This window comes from Coenobita brevimanus, chromosome 40 (assembly GCF_032717465.1).
Source record: "Coenobita brevimanus isolate Jiangsu-jjx chromosome 40, ASM3271746v2, whole genome shotgun sequence".
Classification (NCBI taxonomy): domain Eukaryota; kingdom Metazoa; phylum Arthropoda; class Malacostraca; order Decapoda; family Coenobitidae; genus Coenobita; species Coenobita brevimanus.
The window spans coordinates 9,904,475-9,926,562 of record NC_136993.1 but is presented as its reverse complement, the minus strand read 5'-3'; the positions used below and the strand labels follow the sequence as shown (position 1 = coordinate 9,926,562).

The 22,088-nt window shown below is 40.8% G+C and overlaps 1 protein-coding gene across 1 annotated transcript in view; it reads right to left on the bottom strand.

The window, feature by feature from the left end:
* The window catches only part of LOC145396952 (uncharacterized), a 53,952-nt gene extending 33,440 nt beyond the window's left edge, over positions 1 to 20,512 (bottom strand). The window contains exons 1-7 of the mRNA XM_080270186.1: positions 20,426 to 20,512; positions 17,531 to 17,655; positions 15,121 to 15,234; positions 11,541 to 11,764; positions 7,381 to 7,509; positions 5,827 to 5,955; positions 4,318 to 4,408 (exon numbers count right to left, since the gene is read on the bottom strand). Coding sequence (XP_080126312.1) covers positions 4,318 to 4,408; positions 5,827 to 5,955; positions 7,381 to 7,509; positions 11,541 to 11,764; positions 15,121 to 15,234; positions 17,531 to 17,655; positions 20,426 to 20,501 — 888 coding nt within the window. The 5' untranslated portion in view covers positions 20,502 to 20,512. The remainder of the gene's footprint in view (positions 1 to 4,317; positions 4,409 to 5,826; positions 5,956 to 7,380; positions 7,510 to 11,540; positions 11,765 to 15,120; positions 15,235 to 17,530; positions 17,656 to 20,425) is intronic.
* Between the last annotated feature and the right edge of the window lie 1,576 nt (positions 20,513 to 22,088).

The following is a 22,088-nucleotide window of genomic DNA, read 5'->3' as shown; positions in this document are numbered from 1 at the left end:
TCAAAATGAGATTGATGAAATTAAGAAACAGATGCACTTGCAAAAGGAAAAAATAGAAAAATTAGGAAAGGAAGTCAACAAGGAAGACACAATAGATGAACGACAGTAGAAGTGGGTTCACTTAGGAGGAAAATTAGTGAAATGGCAAGAACAGTAGTCAACCACAAGAGTATTATGGAAGAGTTCAAAAATGATACAGAGACAATTAGGCAAGTAAGCAATCTGATAGATCAGAGCAGTGATATTGAGGAGAAGATAACACAGGTGAATGAAGCTGTGCAAAGCTACAAAAATGATGTGGAAACCACTTATGCTGAAATGGTGAAAGTAAAAAAAGACTTAGAAACAAGGACGGAAGAAAAAAGCATTAAAAAGGAAGTGAAAAGAATAATCCAAAACAATCCTAAATTAGTCAGAGATTCAGCAGATATCAACAAATCTATAGTAATCACCGGTATAGAAGAGGAAGAAGTAAGAAACAAGATCTCAATAGACAAAAAGGAGATGGCAAATGTAATGAGCATATTGAAGGAAGTATCAGAGGAAATATGTAGTAAAGACATAAGAGGAACACAAAAGGTTGGAGAAATACGAGACAAACAAATCAAGGCCACTAAAGGTAACCTTCCAGAGTGTAAACACTGTGGAGGAGATACCAAAAAATGCAAAGAATCCTATGGAAAAAGAGGAATTCAAAAATGTATGGATAGAAAGATGCCTAACACAAGAGGAACTGGAATTACTGAAAGAGAAGTGGGAGGAAGCAAAAACAAAAATTGAGGGAAGAATAGAGGAGGAGAAGAATACATTTTTTTTTTACAAAGTAATTGGATTGCAGGTGCGAAAGTGGTACATAAACAGGAGGTAATAAAAAGGAGGAAGGCAGTAGAACTAAGTCATGACAAGTATATAAACAAGATGATTAAGTTGATGTACTCAAATGTGGATGGAATGGTATCTAAATTATTAGAGATGAATGATTATACCAAAGAAAATGAACGCATATAATATGCCTAACTGAAACAAAATTAACAACAATGATATCAAATGACATCCTAAACTTAGAGGAATACAATATATGGAGAAGAGATAGGAACTTAAAAAAAGGAGGAGGAATTATAATATTAACTAAGAAAAACCTAAAAGTCAAAGAAATAGAACTAGATATACCCTCACAAGTAGAAGTGATTGCAGTAGAGATCAATACATCTGAAGGGAAAGTAACTGTAGACAATTTGTACATGCCACCCAGATCAAACACATGGGAAAGAGGCGAATTTGAGGACCTGGCAGAGAGTACAATTCAGAGTTTAAGAGCATTACTACATAGAATGGAAAAGAAATCGGAATGAATTATAATAACTGAAGATTTTAATACAAAGAGAAATTGGAATACTCTTGATATAAGCCAAGAAAGCTGTTGGGACCAAAAGCTCCTGGATCTCGTGCAGGAGTTTTTCCTAATGCAACATGTAAGGGAAAGCACCAGAAAAAGAGGACTCTATGTGCTCTCAATGCTAGATCTTATATTTACTAGGCAAGAAAACGATATTGACAATTTAATATATCACCCTCCATTCGGCAAAAGCGACCATGCAGTACTAAATTGCAACTTCAGGATTGCATGTGACATAGTTAACAACAATGAAAGTTACAAAAAGAGCCTAAACTATAAAAAGGGAAACTATCATGACCTAAATAAGTACTTCTTAGAAACTGATTGGGAAAAAGAGCTTAGAGGACAAGATTTAAATGCTATATATAAAAAATTCTGTGAACTTTATGAAATAGGAGTCCAGATGTACATCCCACAACACAAAGAAGCAGAGAAGAAAATAAAGAAATGGTTCAACACAGAATGTAAAAAATCAAAAGAAAAAAGAGTTTTGTTGTGGAACAGATACAGAAGACACAATAGTGAATGGGGCATATAACAACTATAAACAGGCAAGAAACGATTATACAAGAATAAGGAGGGAAGCCCAAAAACAGTTTGAAGAGGATATCGTAAATAAAAGTAGTGATCAACCGAAGCTATTTTACAGCTACATCAGAAGCAAAACCAAAGTAAAAAAAATAAAATACAATCCATTACGGACGAGGGAATCACCTATACACAAGAGAAGGATATTTGTAAAGCACTAAATAAGAATTCCAATCAGTTTTTACAGAAAAAAAAAATTTTGAGAAGAATTATGTGGAACATACATGCCCACACATGCTACCAGATATACAAATATAAAAAAAAGAAATACAGGAGGAGTTAAGTAAATTAGACAAAGGAAAAGCAAATGGTCCTGATGAAATTTCATGTTGGGTGCTACATGAATGTGCAAAGGAGTTAAATAAACCATTATCTTTAATTTTCAAGAAATCCTTGAGACAAGGTAAACTACCTGATATTTGGAAGAAAACAAACATTGTTCCTTTATTCAAGAAAGGGAATAGACAAAATCCACTCAACTACCGACCAGTATCACTAACCAGTGTTGTAAGCAAGGTATTAGAAAAGCTTATAAGAAAAGCTTGGGTAAATCACCTAGAAGAGCACAATATGATAACAGAAAGACAGTTTGGTTTCAGAAAAGGAAAATCATGTGTTACTAATCTGTTGAGCTACTATGACGGAGTAACAGACACATTACAGAAAAGAGAAGGATGGGTGGACAGTATCTATTTAGATTTCAAGAAAGCATTTGACAGAGTACCACACCAAAGACTTTTATGGAAACTGTACCATCAAGGAGGAATCCGAGGCAAACTGTGTTGTTGGATGCAAGATTTTCTCATAAATAGAGAAATGAGAACAGTACTAAGGGGAAATTACTCATCATGGAGAGAAGTGACTAGCGGAATAACGCAGGGCTCAGTGCTGGCACCAATCATGTTTTTAGTGTACATAAATGATATAGACAGTAACACTGGAAATGAAGGCTATCTAAATATGTTTCCAGATGATGCAAAAATACGAAGGAGAATTACTCACACAGACTCTTGTAAAGAGCTACAAGAAGAATTAAATAAACCTCATGAATGGAGTAATACATGGCAAATGGAATTCAATGTGAACAAGTGTCATGTAATCAAGTTTGGTAAAATTGGAAAAAGACCTGAGTGGGATTATAAGTTAGGAAATATATCCCTACACACATCAGAAAGAGAGAAGGACCTAGGTGTGATTATCAATAACAGACTATCTCCGGTTGACCACATCAGTGAGAAGGTACGGAACATGTATACACTGCTTGCAAATATGAGAATAGCGTTCACATACATAAATGAAGACATGCTAAGGAAGATAATAACATTATTCATCAGACCAACCCTGGAGTATGCATTAGTACTCTGGAGTCCTCATCTTAAAAAACACATAGACAAGATTGAAAAAGTTCAAAGGGCTGCTACAAGATGGGTACCAAGCTTAAGGAATCTAAGCTATGAAGAAAGGCTGAAAAAAAAATGCATCTAGCAACACTACAGGAGAGAAGGAAAAGAGGTGACATGATTATGATATATAAAAATGCATATCAGGGAAAGAGAAAATTGACATAAATGATTACATATCCTATGGGGATGCATCAGCAAGAGGACACTGCAAAAAACTGCATGAAAAGAGAGGTGATAAAGACGTAAGGATATTTAGGTTCCCAAATAGAGCAATTGATCACTGGAATGCACTACCAAATGAAATAGTGTGTGCCAAAACAATTCACAAAATTAAGGATATGTACGATAAGTATGGTTTAAGACAAGGGACAATACGAGCTTGACTCATTCCTGTAAAGCTACAATTAGGTAAGAACAATTAGGTAAGAACACACACACACACACACACACACACACACACACACACACACACACACACACACACACACACAGATAACTGTTATAACCCGACTTTCGCACAAACACAGATACAAAACTAGAATGCACTCAGAGAGCTGATACCTCCGCCCAAACCATGGCCATTAAAAAGGATCCGGATCCGAATCCGGATTCGTGGATATAGGATCCAGATTCGGATTCGAATCTGATCCAAAATTTAATCAATTCTTTTTCGTCCACGGCCCACTTTTCCATAAAATTTCATTGAAATTCATTGAGAACTTTTGAAGATGTGAGGGATACTCCGGATCAGGCCCAAAATTTAATAATTTCTTCCTTGTCCTATGGCCCATCCGTCCACAAAATATCATCAAAATCAGTTCATAACTTTTTGAGTAATCCTGCTAACAGACAGACAAATAGAAAACCAACGGGGAGTAAGACATAACCTCCTTGGCGGAGATAATAACTGGTATAGGTAGAGTGACTTACCCTCCTGGCCACCAACCCGATCATACCAGACCATGAGCCGTCTTGTTGCTTGGAACCGAAAGTGCCGTCTGGGGTGTGCACATACCGGTACCTGACACACACAAGAACATCAACCCCAAAATTACACCAACATAACACACAACAAACAGATAGGTAGGTAGATAGATAGATACAGATATAGATATACAAAGATATATATATATATATATATATATATATATATATATATATATATATATATACCGGGTGTATATATATATATATATATATATATATATATATATATATATATATTTTATTTACTTATTTATTTATTTGTTTATCTGTGTGTGTATGAATGTGCGTGTGTGTGTGTGTGAGAGGGGGGAACACCAAGGCCCGTCTCCTAGGGAGGAGGGCTGCACCCCTTAGGTATACCACTCGAAACCCGTAAACATTAAGACGGTATTTGTTTTAAATCTAAGGAAATGCATTTTTGCACACTGGTAGAGTTTTACTCTCTCCAGGTCATGGGCGAAGTGGGACCCCTTGTGGCCGGTCCCCACAGGGGAAGCAGCCGCAGCGATCCTGATCGAAGCATCTGTGCATGGTCACGATTTTTACCATAGAGACAGAAAAATTACCACAGCGGTAGACGTTCATCCAGGCCACGTTTTAGGCAGGGCGCGACCTTAGATGGCCACCACACATGAGGTAAACTGCGTCTAAAGGTGACAGCGCCATAGTTTTTAATTGGGCACACAAAATTTGGCTCAGGTCTAGACCTTCACCCATAGCAATGTTTATAGAGGATGGGATTCCGGGGTTCACCCCTCCACCTCTCCTGTAAATAATTATTGCTTTCCTCCCACAATATTGCAGGGGTGGATGCGGCTGTCAGAGGTGCCCTTTCTCTTTTTGGGTATATATGGTGTGGAGGAAAAGCTGCTGATTTTTTTTAAGAGCTTAATGTTGGTACAAGAGTAAGCAGCTCTCTTAGCGAGTAATAGTGCTGGAGTACAATAAGTATGTGTGATTTCTTATGGTTGTTCAATATTCTGTTCATAAGGATGGGGTTGTGACGGATTAAAAACTTAGATGACAGAGAGAGGAATGGAAAGTATAACAAAATGATCAAGTGTAGAATGTTTCTGATGTATGCCGATGGTGCTGTGCTGCTGGCTATTAGACAACAGGAAATAATATGACAGTGTCTTGAATAAAAATATGAAGAAGAATAAACTGAGGATCACTGAGAGGGAGGGGGACCTTTCATTATAATGATCTGGTGAATGGATAGAGACTCGCATTGGTGAAAGAGTTAGATACAGACAGAGACACAAGTATCTTCCCAGAGACTGATGATTACTTAGTGGAAAAATCGAACCATCTGAAACATGCGTTAGTAGAGATAGGGTTTTCATTATTTCGCCATTTGTAAAATTTCTTTAGACAGAACTGGGAAGATAGTTGTTTCTTTGACTACTTGGGTGCCAAAGTTTATGAATAAAATTAATCAACTGCACCTACGAGAAATTCATGCCTTGAGCCAAGTACTCTGCCACGTGGTCTTTTCGGCGGCCACTTGGATCGGCCCTCTGAATCTCACGGACATGAAAGGCCTCAGTTGCCAAGGCCAGGGTGGGCTGCTGCAGGAACCTGAAAAAAAATGACTCTAAAGGATTAAGTCTATCAGAGTAAATCCTCGTTACTAGTAAATTTCTTACGATATTTTTTGCTCTTACCAATTCCACCCAATGACGTATTTTGAATTTGTCAGAACCCCGAATTACATTCTTCAGTTTTGGGCAGACCTTTCAGACCAGAGTTGTATTTTTCAATGCCCCACAATGCATCTCTCCCTCAGCAATCTCAGACTATTCCAAATCTTCACACATCCTCATCATTATTAGCATCATAAGCCCATCTGTGCTACACTCAATACAGGTCAAACCCCTCACAGAGAAAGGACCTCTTTAGAGGATTAAAATAACTCATGGAAAGCCATCCCTTCCAGTGAAACCATTACTCCATCATGGAGGGGGGGTACACCCTTTGATACATGAACTTTGGCTGCTCCACATTTGATGATTGAAAATTAATATGCCTTGTCCACCAGAAACCCACTGCCACTATCTCACTAACTCTCATCCAGTGCGGTATGTTTCCTGCACAGTCTTCTCTCATTAAGCTCCTAGTCATGGGAGGAACTGAAGTCCCTCCCCTAAACTTTGCACATCATCCTACTCAACCAATGGGATATGGCAGTTCACATGATATTAAGTCCCATGGTTCCTCAAACTCTATGATCAACCAATGGCACACACCCCATCACTCCTCTAAGCTCCATCAGTAGGATGACTCGGCAAGTTACTAAACAGAGAGAGAGAGAGAGAGAGAGAGATCCTATGGGTGAAGTAGTTAATACATCCATAACAGCCAAAAAACTGAACCTTCTATTATACTGATGCTAGAGCAGGGTGTTTGCACCTGGCGGTGCTGATATAACTGAGTGATGGAGCTGCCTGGTTACACAAACGTCCCTCACGTACTTCCCTGTCTGCCGAATGAAGAGTGATGTGCTGCAAGATAATGGCAACGTCAGTCTGCAGTCCACCGGGTTCATGTTTTGGATGAAACTGGGGCTACATCTACAAAAGCAACAACAACAACAACTTATTTTTTTTTTACATGTTCGACTCTGGGCAAAGGCTTCACGGCTATTCCCAAGTCCCAGTAGTCCTCCCTGGGGCCCAGTAGTCCTCCTACACACCTCCATATGTCACCATTTTTGCGCTAACACCCACCATCCATATTGAATACATGCTAGGGCTGTCTCATACAGGACTGGTGTACTGGTTTTAGCGGGAGTGCTTTTATGACATGTCAGCGGGTCATCTGGTAGATCAGAAAAATCTGCTTTTTATGAAATTCAAATCCTTAAACTGTTCCCTGCCCCAGCTGGTATTCGAAGCTGGATCCATTAGGACTGCAGGCCTCCTCTCTACCGATTCTGCCACCGCATTCCCCAACTACTACTACTGCTGCTACTACTACTACTACTACTACTACTACTACTACTACCTGGTGTACTTATCAGGAAAGAGCGGAAGAAGTGTAGTAAGAACAAGGGATCTTCTAGGTGTCCATGTTGCCAGGAGAAGTGGCTTTTGCTGAGGCGAAGTGTATGGCAGGTAGATGAAGATCCTAGAGCTGTTTTAAATATTGCTTTAATTATACTGCAAGAATTTTTGCCTTTAATTAACTGTTAACAATGTTGTCTTTATTCATCTGTCTATTTATGGTCAATGCCTTAATCCCGTAGGGGAGGCCGCAAATAAATCGCCTTCACATTGCCCTGTCCTATACTATTTAACTGCCCGGCCACCAACTTCCATCTCCCTCTCTCATATATCTCTCCACTTCATTCTTCCACCTCATCCTTGGTCTCTTCCTCCTCCTCCTCCTCCTCCTCCTCCCCTTCAGCTCACTCACATTCACTTTTCCAGCCAGTCTGTCATTCTTCATCCACTTCACATGGACAACCCATCTCACAGTATTCTCTTAACACTTTCAGTCAGATTCATAACACCACCACAACACTCCTTTACTCTCTCATTTGCTTGTCTATCTCTAAGTGAAATTCCACATGCTCATATCAAATAATTCATTTCCACTGCTCTAACTTTTGACTTGTATTCTATATTTAACTATCATAAATTTCGCCATTGCAGTAATAAGTTATAATAATACTGAGAAATACTCCCTTTAATTAAATCTTAGAAATGTTGACTTTAACTGCCACAGAATTCGTCAATACAGTAGTTATATTCTAATACAACTGAGAAGTATTGTCCTCAACTTTTATCAGTTTTGGCTTTGTCATAAAATTCTTCACTGCAGTAGTCATGTTTTGATAATATTGAAAAACGTTGCCTTTAATTTACTGTTAAATATGCTGTTTTTATTTATCTGCCGTATCTATCGTCACCGCAGCAGCAAAATATGTTTTCTTTAACCACATCAGTTCAGTGACATATATTATATTCCTGCTAACACTAGACGATTTTATTAACCTCAAGCGTGACTTTCTGCAGAGAAAAGATTAAATAAGGCCCCTTTAGTTGAAAAACTCACTGAAAGTTTGAGTAAAATCGTCTTGAGGAGCCAAAAACGAAATAAACGTAAGGAAGAACACACACAAAGCGAATCACCTGCATCCATCAACTGGTTTAAGAGCCAAACATTTGATTTTGCCCTTTGACACTGACCTTCGACTGCTTGCTTTAACCTGCTGTGTCCCGCTGACGTATATATACATCCGCATGTTTTGTCACTGCCAGTCCCAATGACGTATATAAATGCGCCTCAATTGCAAGGTCCCTAATTTGCACAATTTTCAGATTTTGTGAGTGGTTTTTGGTACGCACACTCAGGCAAGCCTCCCCTAACTGCCACCAGGCAGGCCCGTTCCCAGACCCAGCATGTCCCTCTTGCTCCCTTGTCTTGGCCACTCACCAGTTAGCAGTGACCCAGGTCAGACATGGTGCATAGAGATCTCTCTGAGAATGAAATTCAATCTGCCCTGGATGCCTTCACAGATGATAGTGATTCTCCACTGGATGACAATGTGGAGGATATGGATTATGTGCAGCCTGAGGAGGAAACAAGCAGCAATGATGAGGAGGTCCCTTTGCCGTGGAAAGTGCAGTATGTTACGTACCATAAGGTGAGGGAAGGTCAGCCTGGACCCTATACACATGCACGGACCTCTCTCCAGCCCCTAGGCAGAAAGTCAGACGAGGATGAGGACGGCGGCATAGGCGTGATATTACCTCGTGGTTGGGGAGGGAGAAAATTACACCTCGAGGATCCGAAGGTGCGGTGAGAAGGAAAATCAGGCATGGTCCTTCTGTGTTGTCTGGGGAAGGCGCAAGTGGTGTGGCAGGAGTGAGGGGTGAAAGGGAAAGTGGTGTGGTGGGAGTGAGCGGTGAAAGGGATAGTGGTGTGAGGGAGGCAGCACAAGCACGTGGTGTACTTGGGCAGCAGGGAGGCAAGGTGGAGCCGCTCCTTAGCACGTCTTTCGCCCCACAATATTCCCTCACTTCCTCCCCACAGCCCTATGATGTGGGGAAAGGAAGGAAAGGGAAGGGAAAGGGGAAAGGAAAAGGGAGAGGGAAGAGAAGTGCGAGTGGGGAAGGGCGCTGCTCTCCACCTCCCCAAGCTACCCCACCACTCTCCCCTCCCCACCCTGACAAAGGCGACGATGGGGACGAGGCTGGAGACGGTAATGTGTCGTGGGACTGGGAAGATGGAAATAATTTCACTCCCATCATTCACCCTTTCACTGAGGAGTGGCGGTCTGGTTGCATGGCTCTAGGTATCCATGCAGGCTCCACCAGGGTGGATTTCTTCCACCTGTTCTTTGGGGAGGAGTTTGTGGGTCGCATAGTGGAGCAAACAAACTTATTTGCAAGCAGCCAGTGCCGTGAAAGTGAGCATCAAGGTACAACAAGCAGGCACTCCCAGCAATATGACACTCCCGTAACCCTCAGTGAGATGTTCATATTTTTGGCCCTGGTTCTCTTGATGGATGTAGTATGAAAAAATCAAATTCCTGCATACTGGACCACGGACCCAATGACCAGCACACCTTTCTTTGGTGTAGACTGCAACGTAGCGTTGTGCCTTGAGCCATGTTTCAAGGAATATCACAACTTCCTACATCACTGATACTGTGTGTGATAGCGATAATATAATGCTCACTGTAGGAGTAAGGCCTGTACATACTGTATGCGATAATATGACCCTCAGTATAATGGTAAGTCCTGTAAGTATATGATAAGAATTATATAAAGTTGAAATGGGTGTAATGTTAGTGGGAAAGTATTATATAAGTTGAAAAGTGTAAGTTGAAACAAGTGATATTGGGAGTTCACTCACTGTGTAAATATGCGATAATATGACGCTCAGTAGAATAGTAAGGTCTGTAAATATGTGATAGCAATTGTATAAAATGGAAACGGGTGTAATGTTAGTGGAAAAGTATTATATAAGTTGAGAAATAGAAGTTCAAACAACAGTCATAGCGACTTCACTCTCTATGTAATTATGCGCTAATGTTACACTAAATATTATCGCAAGGCCTGTAAATATGAGAAAACAGTTCTCTAAAGTGGAAAAGGGTATAATGTTATTGGAAAAGTATTATGTAAGCTTAAAAAAGAGAATGCGAGTTGAAACAACAGTCACAGCGAGTTCACTCACTACGTAAATATGCACTAACATTATGCTAAATATTATTGTAAGGCCTGTAAATATGTGAAAACAGTTCTCTAAAGTGAAAAAGGGTATAATATTATTGGAAAAGTAGATGTAAGTTGAAAAAATGAAATGTATGATGAAACAACAATGTTAGCGAATCATCGGTGAACAGTTTGGGCTATTTCGCTATGTTCGCCCGATGGAACCATGCTTATTTCACCTCTATTTTTGTATAAAAACCATTATACTCTTTGTACTACATTTTTTTTTTTTTTGTAAAAAAAAAATATCTACCTATTGTGAATGGTTTTCCATACTAATAATACCATAGAAAACGTGACAGCCGTAGAGCACCTCCATAGAACACGGCACCAGGTGTAACAAAGGTATACCTGTCTAGGCCACTTATAGACCCCGGTGACCACTTTCTTCGTGATTTTCCATTGTTTCTCACCAAAAGCAGAAGTTTGAGCCAAAAAAAAATTTATCCAAAAATGGCCGGGATTGGGGGGAGTCAGTGGTGGAAAAGTGGTCAGGATGGGGTGGGTTAAAAAAACAAAGTAGTTCATTCATTCCTCTCCTACAACTTTTCCAGTAACCTTGGTCTATATTGGAATATTTGAAAAAGTCAATGATATTACCATATGACCTTGGTCGTTAGCCTCTTATTCTCCACATGAAATTTCTTCATTATCAAGCTGCCCATTAAACATTGCACCAAGTTTGGTCTATATCATTATCTTTATGGCATTGAATTTTTACTTTGCTCTGTTATCTACAATTTTGTGTAATCATTTATGAACCATTATAACCGCCACCAGACAACTTTTCTCTTAAGTCTCGCCTCCTTACCCACCCCCCAGGGAGTGGGTGAGGATGGGCGGGCTACAACTTCTGGAAGGGGAGAGGCTTAAGTGACAAGTTTCCTGACAGAGGGTATACTCAACATCGATTATTATAAAACCAAATGGTATTCATACCTATAATCCTTTGAAGAGTCATTGATAGTCATGACCATAGCATTCATTGATGAAAATGTCTTGTGCAGGATTTGATGACAAGTAAAAGGAATACGGGTGACAGCAAGGAGCCTTGTTGACCACACCAGCAGGCGGCCCTTGAGGGACCACTCAGCAAAGGCAGTGAGGAAGGCTGGGTCGTCACTCACGAACACCACCATCACAGACCACGACACCTGCCGCAGCTGGTGGATTGAGTGACTGATTATATTAAAAAGAACATGGCAGTGTAACTAGCGAGGTTATTGCCGCCGTGCAAGACTAGTAAAGGCAGAACAAGGATGAGATATTCATACATCTACATGTTTATGCATAAGAAATAAAACTGTTATGCCACATACTCGGAGCTCAACTCCTTGCTCTATGAGTACGAAGGGTCTGAGTTGGGTTCTTTCCAAGACTGGGTCCACAGCATGCAACCAGAGGAAAAGGGCTCAAAACACAGGCTACCCAATCTTACACATATATTACCATGAAGAATACAGTAACTGGGCACAATACAATGTGATGGATTTCACACACTGAGGGAGATACAAGGATTTGGAGTTTGTGACTGAGGGTGACAGGGAGACTGCAGGTGACGCCTAGGTATGGGAGGGGTCCCGTCAGGTGTGCGCTGTCTGTAGGGGTGCTGGACCACTGTCATACGCTGGATCGTCAGGAGGGGGCTGCTTGGCGGTGTAGAGGGAGGCCTTTCACTGAAAGGGCCTCCGTAGGTGCGTCGGCACTCAGGGCTAAGGCCGAATAGAGCAAGTAGGCGCGTGCCTTGTGCCTACCCTTGGTGGAGGACAGCTTGCCAGCTGGTCTGGGGAGGTCTCGGCTGGGAGTCCTGGGGGCGTTCCTTGGTGACTGGGGGCTGCATTCTCGCCTTCGCTGGGAGTCCAACAGGGGCTACCTGTGATTTTTTCTCCGGGAGTCTGAGAGCAACTGACGACGTAGGGGTGCTGGCTGCAGTGAGCATATCCCCAGGCTCACTATAGTGCCACTCCAGTGCCCTTCCAACAGCGACTTCGCTGGGGAGCTGATTCTGCCCCTTGGGGGAGAGCGGGAGGGGCATCCCGCTTGGCCTCTGAGGGAGTGAGGAGAGCAAGGGGTGTGACTGTCAGTGGATGCTGCAGGGTTAGCAGACGAGGGAAGCACGATGGGCATTCCCTCCCCGGCGGGCATGGTGGGTGCCACTGTGGTTCCACTAGGCCCTGGGACTGCAGGTGAGATGAGCACAGTGGACGTCCTCTCTCCAGCGAGCACAGTGGGCATCGCCGTGGTCCTTTTCCCGGTGGGGGCTGCAGACGAGGGAAGCTTGGTGGACGTTCCCTTCCCGGTAGGCACGGTGGGTTCTGTCACAGTTCTGCTATGCCCTGGGACTACAGGTGAGAGAAGCACGGTGGGCGTCCTCTCCCCGGTGAGCATGGTGGTCGTCGCCACGGTCCTGCTCCCTGTGGGGGGCTGCAGACGAGGGGCGTGTGATGGTTTGGGACGTACTCCCGTCTTGCTCGGGCTCTTGTCACGCCTCTCTGTGGTCTCTCCCCCTCTCTGTGCCCTTCCCCTTGGTATTTCAAAAACTAATAGAAATAGTCATCTAACAATATAACCCAAATAAAAACATCAAGGACACAACATAAAAATTATGCATACAACAACTACAGTTAAAACTGCATAAAAAATAAAGCTTCTCAACAAACGAGAAGGTGGCTACTGCCATCATACATGTCTCCTCGTCGAGCATTGAGGAGAGAATAATATGATGCAAGTATTTTGAGAAATCGATACAATCGCCTCCACTTACAACTACTGCAGGGCAGGGGGTGATGCGTTAAGAGTTGTATGTGGTTCTAATTTATCTGTTTACATGTGTCTGCTGGTGTGTTGAGAGCTTGTATGTGGCATTACTGTATTGCTTTATGTGTCATGTCTCCTGGTATGTTGGGGGTCAAATGAGACATCAGAGTATATGTTTACCTGTCATGTATTTTTTTATGTATCCAACAATGGGTATAGAGCAGCGGTTCTCAAACTTTTTAGTGTGTGACCCTATTTGGAATATTTCAAGACTTCGTGACCCACAGGGGAGAGAGAGAGAGAGTGACTGGTATATAGCCTATCGTAGTCATTGTGAATAAGCTAATAGTCTAATAAGGATAATTACAATTTCAGTTAAGTAAATAACATTCATTGAAAGCATTAGGCCTAATCAATGACCCTGTGACCCATCAAAATTTCTTTCATGACCCAACTTTGGGTCGCGACTCATAGTTTGAGAATCACTGGTATAGAAGCATAGACTGTACATCAAGTTCCCTGAGACCCAGCAGTTTTCTTACATACAATACACCTCCACATGCTACCACTTTGGCACTAACACTCACCGTCAATACAGAATACGTGCTGTCTGAAATAGAATTAGTGTACTGGTATTACCAGGGGTATTTTTACATGTCCGTGGGTCTTACGGTAGATCAGTAAACTTTAAAGATTTTTAAATCCTTACTCTGTGGTATGATCACTATAAATGGCGTATTCCAACAGAGTAGACATGAGACATAACAAATATTTTACACCTTTATTATTTTAACTTGGCCTAAAATTGCCATCGCTCCATTTGATATACAGATATTTAGCAAGAAATTAACATTAGAATCTGATCCTACATGTTAATACTTGTAACAAAAGATTAAATTATGATGCTATAAAAAAAGTAAAGCCGTAGTATTGTCATTATCTGCCGTAGAGATAGGTGAAATAAGCCACGATAATATAGGCCAAGAATTAAGTCACAAAGAATTGCTATGGAAAGAATGTAGAGACACAGCTTTGTCTTATTCTTCTATTGAGCTACAGGAAATAATCAGCAACATGGCAAAAATCTGTGCCAAAATAAAGCAGAATGACTCTAGTGCCAAAAACACCCCTAGTGTATGAGTCCCTGTACTGCTTATAACTGGAGGAGATTGTACAGCCATTAGCAAAAAGTCATAGACAATTCTCTGCCAGCATTATGTCCTGTCTCCCATAATTCTCCTTCCTCCCTTAGCGTTAAAACCCATCCCCATTCCTCCCTAACGTTAAAAACCATCCTTCCCTCTCATACCTTATCACTGTGTGCTTTATACTGCACTTGCATAAAACCATTTCATATAACACTTTCCATCGTCACGGCTGTCAGGGAAATGTCGCCGAACGTGTGCCCATGGGTGAATATTTTGCCAATACTATAATGAACATTTACTAAATTGAACTGAATTATGCACAAACTTGATTATTAGTCACTGAACCATTTAATAAGAAACTGTTATATAAGCTTGTGGCTACTTTTTTGCCAATTACTTCTTTTATCCAGTGACTTAATTCTGTACATACTGTATATTGTAAATGAGGCTCGTGGTACTGATGTGGATGTAATGGAAAGCATCAAGAGAAACACCCATGGTTTGGCCATGTGGAGATGATGGCGAGCCTTTTGTAACAGGTATAGCAAAGAGGGCGGTAGGTTTAGCCCGTTTGAGTCTTACCTGTGCATGCCCCTACTAAGAGAGCAGCTTACCTGACGAGCTTGGGTGATGAGACGAGAGAGTTGTGCTTGTGTTGTATTAGGGTCCAGGCCATGTAACACCTCAAATGCACTTAATCCTATGTGAGGACGACGGCTCAGAAATGCCTGCAGAGAAAATCGTATCCTTCAACCTTTCAGTCGCATCCTTGAATCTTGTAAGTCGTATCCTGCAACCCTATAACTCGTATCCTTCAACATATGAGTCATTTCCTTCAACCTTATAAGTTGTAGCCTTCAACTGAGTCATATCCTCCAGAGTTATGAGTCATTTCCTTCAACCCTATAAGTCGTATCTTTCAACCTTTAAGTCGTATCCTTCAACCCCATACGTCGTATCTTTCAACCTTTAAATCGTATCCTTCGGCCCTATAAGTCGTATCCTTCAGCCCTATAAGTTGTATCCTTCAACCCCATAAGTCGTTTCCTTCAGCCCTATAAGTCATATCCTTCAACCTTTGTGTTGTATCCTATAATTCTTTAAATGCAGTGACATTTATATAAGCTAAATCATTCCAAGTGTACACAATTTTACTTAAGTTAGAGAAGACGTTATTATCTGAAGGGGATTATGAGGTTGTCTCTAACCTTGCCAATTTGAAAAGTGTCTCGTAAGTTGAACGAAAGATTCTTATGAAGAAAAAAAAAGTCACATAATACAAGAGGTTGGCAACATTGCATCCCCAGCATCTGATGAGTTAGTTTATATATTTACATTATTTTACTTTATTTTACGTGTTTATTTCGCACACATCTAACAGTGTTTTTGTTGTTACACTGGTCCAAGGCTAATCTCTACATGAACCCAGTGGACTGCTGGCTGATAATGTCCTTTTCCTGCTGCCCATCATCTTTATGTCTAGGGACAGGGATAAAGTTGAGGGACACTGATATAACCGAAAGCTGCCCAGGTATAATCGCTGTGAGCAGTGTTGTACGGGAGGGGGGGGGGGATGGCAGAATGGCCGCTCCCTTTTGCAATATATATATATATATATATATATATATATATATATATATATATATATATATATATATATATATATATATAATATGTTATTAGTTTATTACAGTTGTAAAGTTGTTTCATCGAAATTTGAGCGTTTGAATAATAGTACTGTAAGGTTATTGGAGAGACTGAATCATAACTCAGTGGAAAGAGTGCTTGTACTTAAAAATGACTTTAGAATATGCTATATTTATGTCGAACCGGTATACCCATTCCATATGGCCTCAAAATGATCATAAAATTGGCCAAAATGCAAAATTTTCTTGGGGGAGGGCTTACAGCGCCCCCCCCCCTCCCCCCCGAACCTGCTAGCTGTATGGGCTCGCTGCGCTCGCCAAAGTCATGGACTGCACAGTTAATAAGATAAAATAAAACAAAGGCCTCCCCCCCTTTTCAACTTTCTGGGTACGCCACTGGCTGTGTGTGTGTGTGTGTGTGTGTGTGTGTGTGTCTTAGTCTAAGAAATACTGATAAATACCTTTACTAATAATAAATACATAATTATCAAATTGCTAAAGGATACATTAGACTCTTTTTCAATATTGTTCTCACATATCTGCATATTTGCCAGGTTTACTAGATGTGTACAGATTCTCCAGTAACACAAATTTCTACATGAACGTCTCTCTACGCACTCTAGAAGCCTTCTTCACGTATATCCATTTCTTTTTTATGTGTTCTACTCTGGGCATAGGCTTCACAGCCTACTCCCAGGGTGCAGTAGTCCTCCTACATACCATACACCTCTACATGTCACCACTTCAGCGCTAACACCCACTGTCCATATTGAATACATGCTAGGGCTGTTTCATACAGGACTGGTGTATTGGTATTAGCGGAGGTAATTTTACAACATGTCGGCGGGTCTTCTGGTAGATCAGTAGTATCTGATTTTATGACATTCAAATCCTTATACTGTTCCCTGCCCCAGCGGGGATTTGAGCCTGGGTCCGATAGGACTGCAGTCCACCTCTCTACCGACTGAGCCAAAGCCTCCCCCATATTAATGATGACTAATCTCTCCAATTCGAATAGCCTCTCTTCAGTTTATATATATATATATATATATATATATATATATATATATATATATATATATATATATATATATATATATATATATATATATATATATATATATACGACTCTGGGCATAGGCTTCACAGCCTGCTCGCAAGGCCCAATAGTCCTCCTACATACTATACACCTCTCCATGGCATGGGATGCTCTGGGCTATTATTTGACAATAAATAATGTTCTTTCTTGGCCATATGGACTAGTTGTTCCTCAGGAGCCACAAAATACGGCTTACATGGATGTAACAGAGATACTTACCTATGCCAGGAGTGTGAATGGATTACTGTGACACACCACAAGTTATAACCGCAGACTCACATTAAGGAAGGAGGTGGTAATGTTGGTACCATCAGTGATAAACACCAGTGAGTTGCGCACATCACTCAATGTTGTCAGCACAGACTCCAAGGCATTGACGTTCAGGGTGTTGTTCATTGGGAATCCTGAAATGACACAAATAGTTAATACAAATGAATAAGAAATGAAATCCAACTACAGAAAGAAATATGATCAATTCAGGTGATGGTTTCCCACACTTTCATGTGTGCCTGTCGTATTAACCCACTGCTGGTCGTAGGCTGCATTATTATTATTATTATTATTATTATTATTATTATTATTACTTTTTTTGTATGGTCTGCATTATGTATTGATGTAAGGCCATTTGTAATAATTAGCTTATCTGATATTTCTTCAGGGGTAGGTGAATTTACCATCCACACCATCCCCTCCCTCATAATCACTCTTTGTGACACGCAGTGAATATGTGGGCAGTGTTGTGTGTCATAAGTGCCATGGTGATATCTGCTACCCTTGATAAGAAAGAAGTTAGAAAGATCTAAGAAGAAATGTGTTGTATGTACTGTATGTGTGAATCTCAGCTTATACGCTAATTCAATGTACTGTACTTGTGGCTACCCCTCTGCCTTAGTGTAAAATATTTACATGTCTAGTTATCGAAGCTGCAGCAACCTTCATCCACTTTAATGGTGCCGCAGAGGAACGCCTTCACGTGGTGGCACGGATATGACCGGGTTGCTCCGCTGCCTGATCATACAAACGTCCCTCAATTCCCAACCTCTCCCCCAAAAGGAGGATGGTGGACTGCAGGAGAAGAGCGATTTCAGCCTTCAGTCCACTGGGTTCACATCCAGTTGATCCTGAGACAACAGCTACTACTGCTACAACTGCCACTACTACTACTACTACTACTTCAATTACTGCTGCTGCTGCCACCCACTTTTAATACCTCTCATGTGGATGGAAATAATAATTTCATTACAAAGGGCTATGAAGGTACCCTTGGTGATATGCCGTGTAGCCTATCCGGTGACATCTTGTTCTGCTGTGTCTCATTATCACAGCCCCGTGGCTTGATGAAATGGCAGAATTGTAAATACATAAGGAAGTTGATTTATTGGGAAGATGCATTCAGTGTCTATAATTGTCGATAGTCCGATCGTCCAGTAGTATACCCTGTTAACTTGGCCTGAAATTGTCATCTTGCCATCTCAAATGATGAGCTATAAGAAGAGAATATACTAGAATTTGGACCTAGTCATGAAAAAGTGCAATGGAGAGGATGTAGAGCTTTGATATCTCCTTATTCTGCCACTGAGTTTACGCTAAGTATGCTACAAAAGAATACAAATCTGGCCAAGTTTAAGTGAACGAACCGTACCAGAATATTTGACGAACTACGAGATTTTCTACAATGTTAGTCCGATGTACAACCAAAACAGAACAAGATAAATCCTGTTGAAAAAATAACGAAATAAAAATAAAAAATAAAAATGACGTCCAATATTTGAATCCGAATAAACACTTTTTGCCATTTTAACAGTGTGCCAACCAGTGACAACCAAAATTCCCCACAGCTCTAGGCTAAAATTCCCCAAAATTCCCCATCCAGTAATAATATAATCTCAAATTATTATTGTACAGGTGTAGTCTAATAGACAGAATACTGCAAACATATTAAGAAGAAATGGTTATTTTCAATTGCTTTAATAAAATACAGGTTTTTCTAACCGTGTATCCAATTATTTTGAGGGAAATGAATACAATGGCTATAGAAGTTCTGTACTTTTTGGGTTATGACGAACATTAAGCATATAGTATCAACAATATACTCTTGGGTAGTGTTACATTACACTTCTGAATGGTAGAAACAATATCACCCATATTGCTTTTGGGTTAGCCTTGGAATGTGCAATATACGAAGCAAATATAGATTATGCTTCATCAAAGTATCCTAATTTTATAAAGAAAAACATTACACAAACTAACCACTAAAATTTCTCTTGAGTTAACTTAGGGTATGTCTATTTTTTTTTTTCTGTACAGTTACTTCTGGACAGGAGAAATAATAACGGGTACAGTTTCTGGTAGGCATCATTATCATTATTAACAGTCAGCTGATCTCTGCTGCTGCTGCTGCTGCTTTTGTCACCCGTTTTCGTTCATTCGAATGCACAAGAAATATTGACTTTATTGATGAAGAAAAATAGATACATTATTGTTTCATTTTAGAGAATATAAAGTCACTCTGAAATTACGATATTTATATATAACCTATTTCAATTTCTACAGCTCAGTTTTTGGGTTAAGTATCCTGCCATTGGCAAAAAATCTCCAGTTTGAAAGCCGATGTCCCCATTGCCCCATTTGTACCCCGAATTCCCTAAATCTGGGGATAATTCCCAATGGTTGGCAACACTGCAATTTAATTTCAATTTATTCTGGCAATATGTAAATGTCAGGACTGAAATCCCGGCGGACAACTCATCTCCCATGTCTGGTACTACAGGGTACCATTTGTCTAATTTTACTCATTATTAAACCTGGACTCGAGAGTATCGTCCTGACAGTCTTCTCCTGTTGATGAGAAGGAAACATGCTGTATGTGCTTACATTCCCTTCCTATTAATACATGACGACGGTCCAGGTCCGTCAGAAGCTGTTTTATCTCACCAGAAAAACAGCTGTCTAAATGAGGGAATAATTCTGTTTGCCTTGTTCTACTATATAACTTTTTAAATTCTTATACAACTTAAAGCTCTCTCAAATTCACAGGTTTCGCCATAGGTTCATCTACCCTGACCAGTCTGAAAGCTCTCTCCCAGTCTGAATAAATTAGTCTGTAGCTGGCATGAGTGAACTGTAAAAGATGTCCTCGGGCTGAATGGGAGAAAGAATTCCTGAAGTACTGACCGGTGTGGTGCAGTAGGGGTGTGGGCGACACCAGAGCAGCAGCCAGTGTTCCTAATAAGAGAGGACAGACCTTCATGTTCACCACACCGGGATCTGTAAGGGATGAAATGAGAGAGAGAGAGAGAGAGAGAGAGAGAGAGAGAAAATTAATACTAGAAAGATAAAGACTGTATGGTCTTGATGAATTGTTTATGCTATATTCCTTACAGAATTTGTTTCTCAGCCATTAAAGTATGAGGGATATATATATATATATATATATATATATATATATATATATATATATATATATATATATATATATATATATATATATATATAAGTAATACATTCATATCACTTTATATTTTCAACGTCAGCTATCCACAGCAGTAGTAGTAGTTGTTGTTCCTAGCCCCGAGTCCCTAAGGAAGGCCATGGCTGGGACTGGGCTTTCCCACAAGGCTTTCAAGGAGTGTATGTTGTGTTATTGGCGTAGGTGATTGTGTGCAATGCAGTCTTCCATAATGTGCTTAATAGTTTGGGATGCTGTGTTGCATCCTGGACAGTCATCGACAACGAAGTCATCCAGCCTCTTCTGGTACCTTAAGATGGCTGGATGATGCCTGCATCTCCGCCTGGCCAGGTGGACCCTGTCCTCACGAGGGAGATAAGATTCAGAAGGGTGGATATCAGGAGGCCGTGCATGCAGCTGTGTGTTGTCTTTAAGTGACTGAATGGAGTGGCGAGTGATTTGAGTATGGATATGCTTCTGGAAGCTGGTCTGAGGCATGCGAGGGGGGGAGAGATGTCAGTATTTGTGTATGATATCGTGTGCTGGGTGTTGTTTTGATGTTCCTTGGTGTGTGTGGATGTGCTGCCATGTAGTGTAGTGGATGGTGTGGGTTTGTGGAGGCTGCGGCAAGAATTTGGGTACCTCTCATGTCTAGAAGATCCTTGACTTTGAGGACTGTTTTTTTGGTGTAGTTGGTCTGTGGGTGCAGTAGCTGTGCAGCCAGGATTATTTTTAGACTTATTCTGTGTGGTCTATAGAGTGTTGTAGTGTGTTTTAGTGAGGTTAGAAGCATAAGCAGGGCTCGCATAATTCATCACTGAACGTATATATTGTTTGTATACTGTGGTGGTGGTTTCTTTTTTGTGTCCAAATGTTGTATGAGCAAGAGACCACAAGGCGTTGAGTATTGGTTTTAATTTATCTTTAATGTTTGTAACATGTTGTTTAAATGACATAGATGTATTGTATGTTACACCAACGATTTTGTGTGTGGGGGGGGGTAGGGGAGTGTTGTTCATGGTGAGGTGTGGAATGTGACTGTGTTCTGTTGTCCAGTTTGTGAGAAGGGTCATTGTAGATTTGGCTGGGGCTATTTTGAGCCTGTTTGTTGGGAACCATTCGTGTAGTGTGTTGAGGTAAGGTTGGAGGATGTGTGAGGCTGTGTTTGCATTTTGGTGTGTACATGTAAGTGTTATGTCGTCTGCATAGGAAGCTATGTGTATCTGTGGGGTGTGGGTATGTCGTGCATGTATGAGTTAAAGAGTGTAGAGGACAAAACAGATCGTTGGGGGACGCCATTTGTGAAGTTTCTGATGTTCGAAGACTGACCGGCACGCGTTACATGTGCACATCTGCCTGCTAAGTAGTTTGCCAGCCATCTTTTTGTGT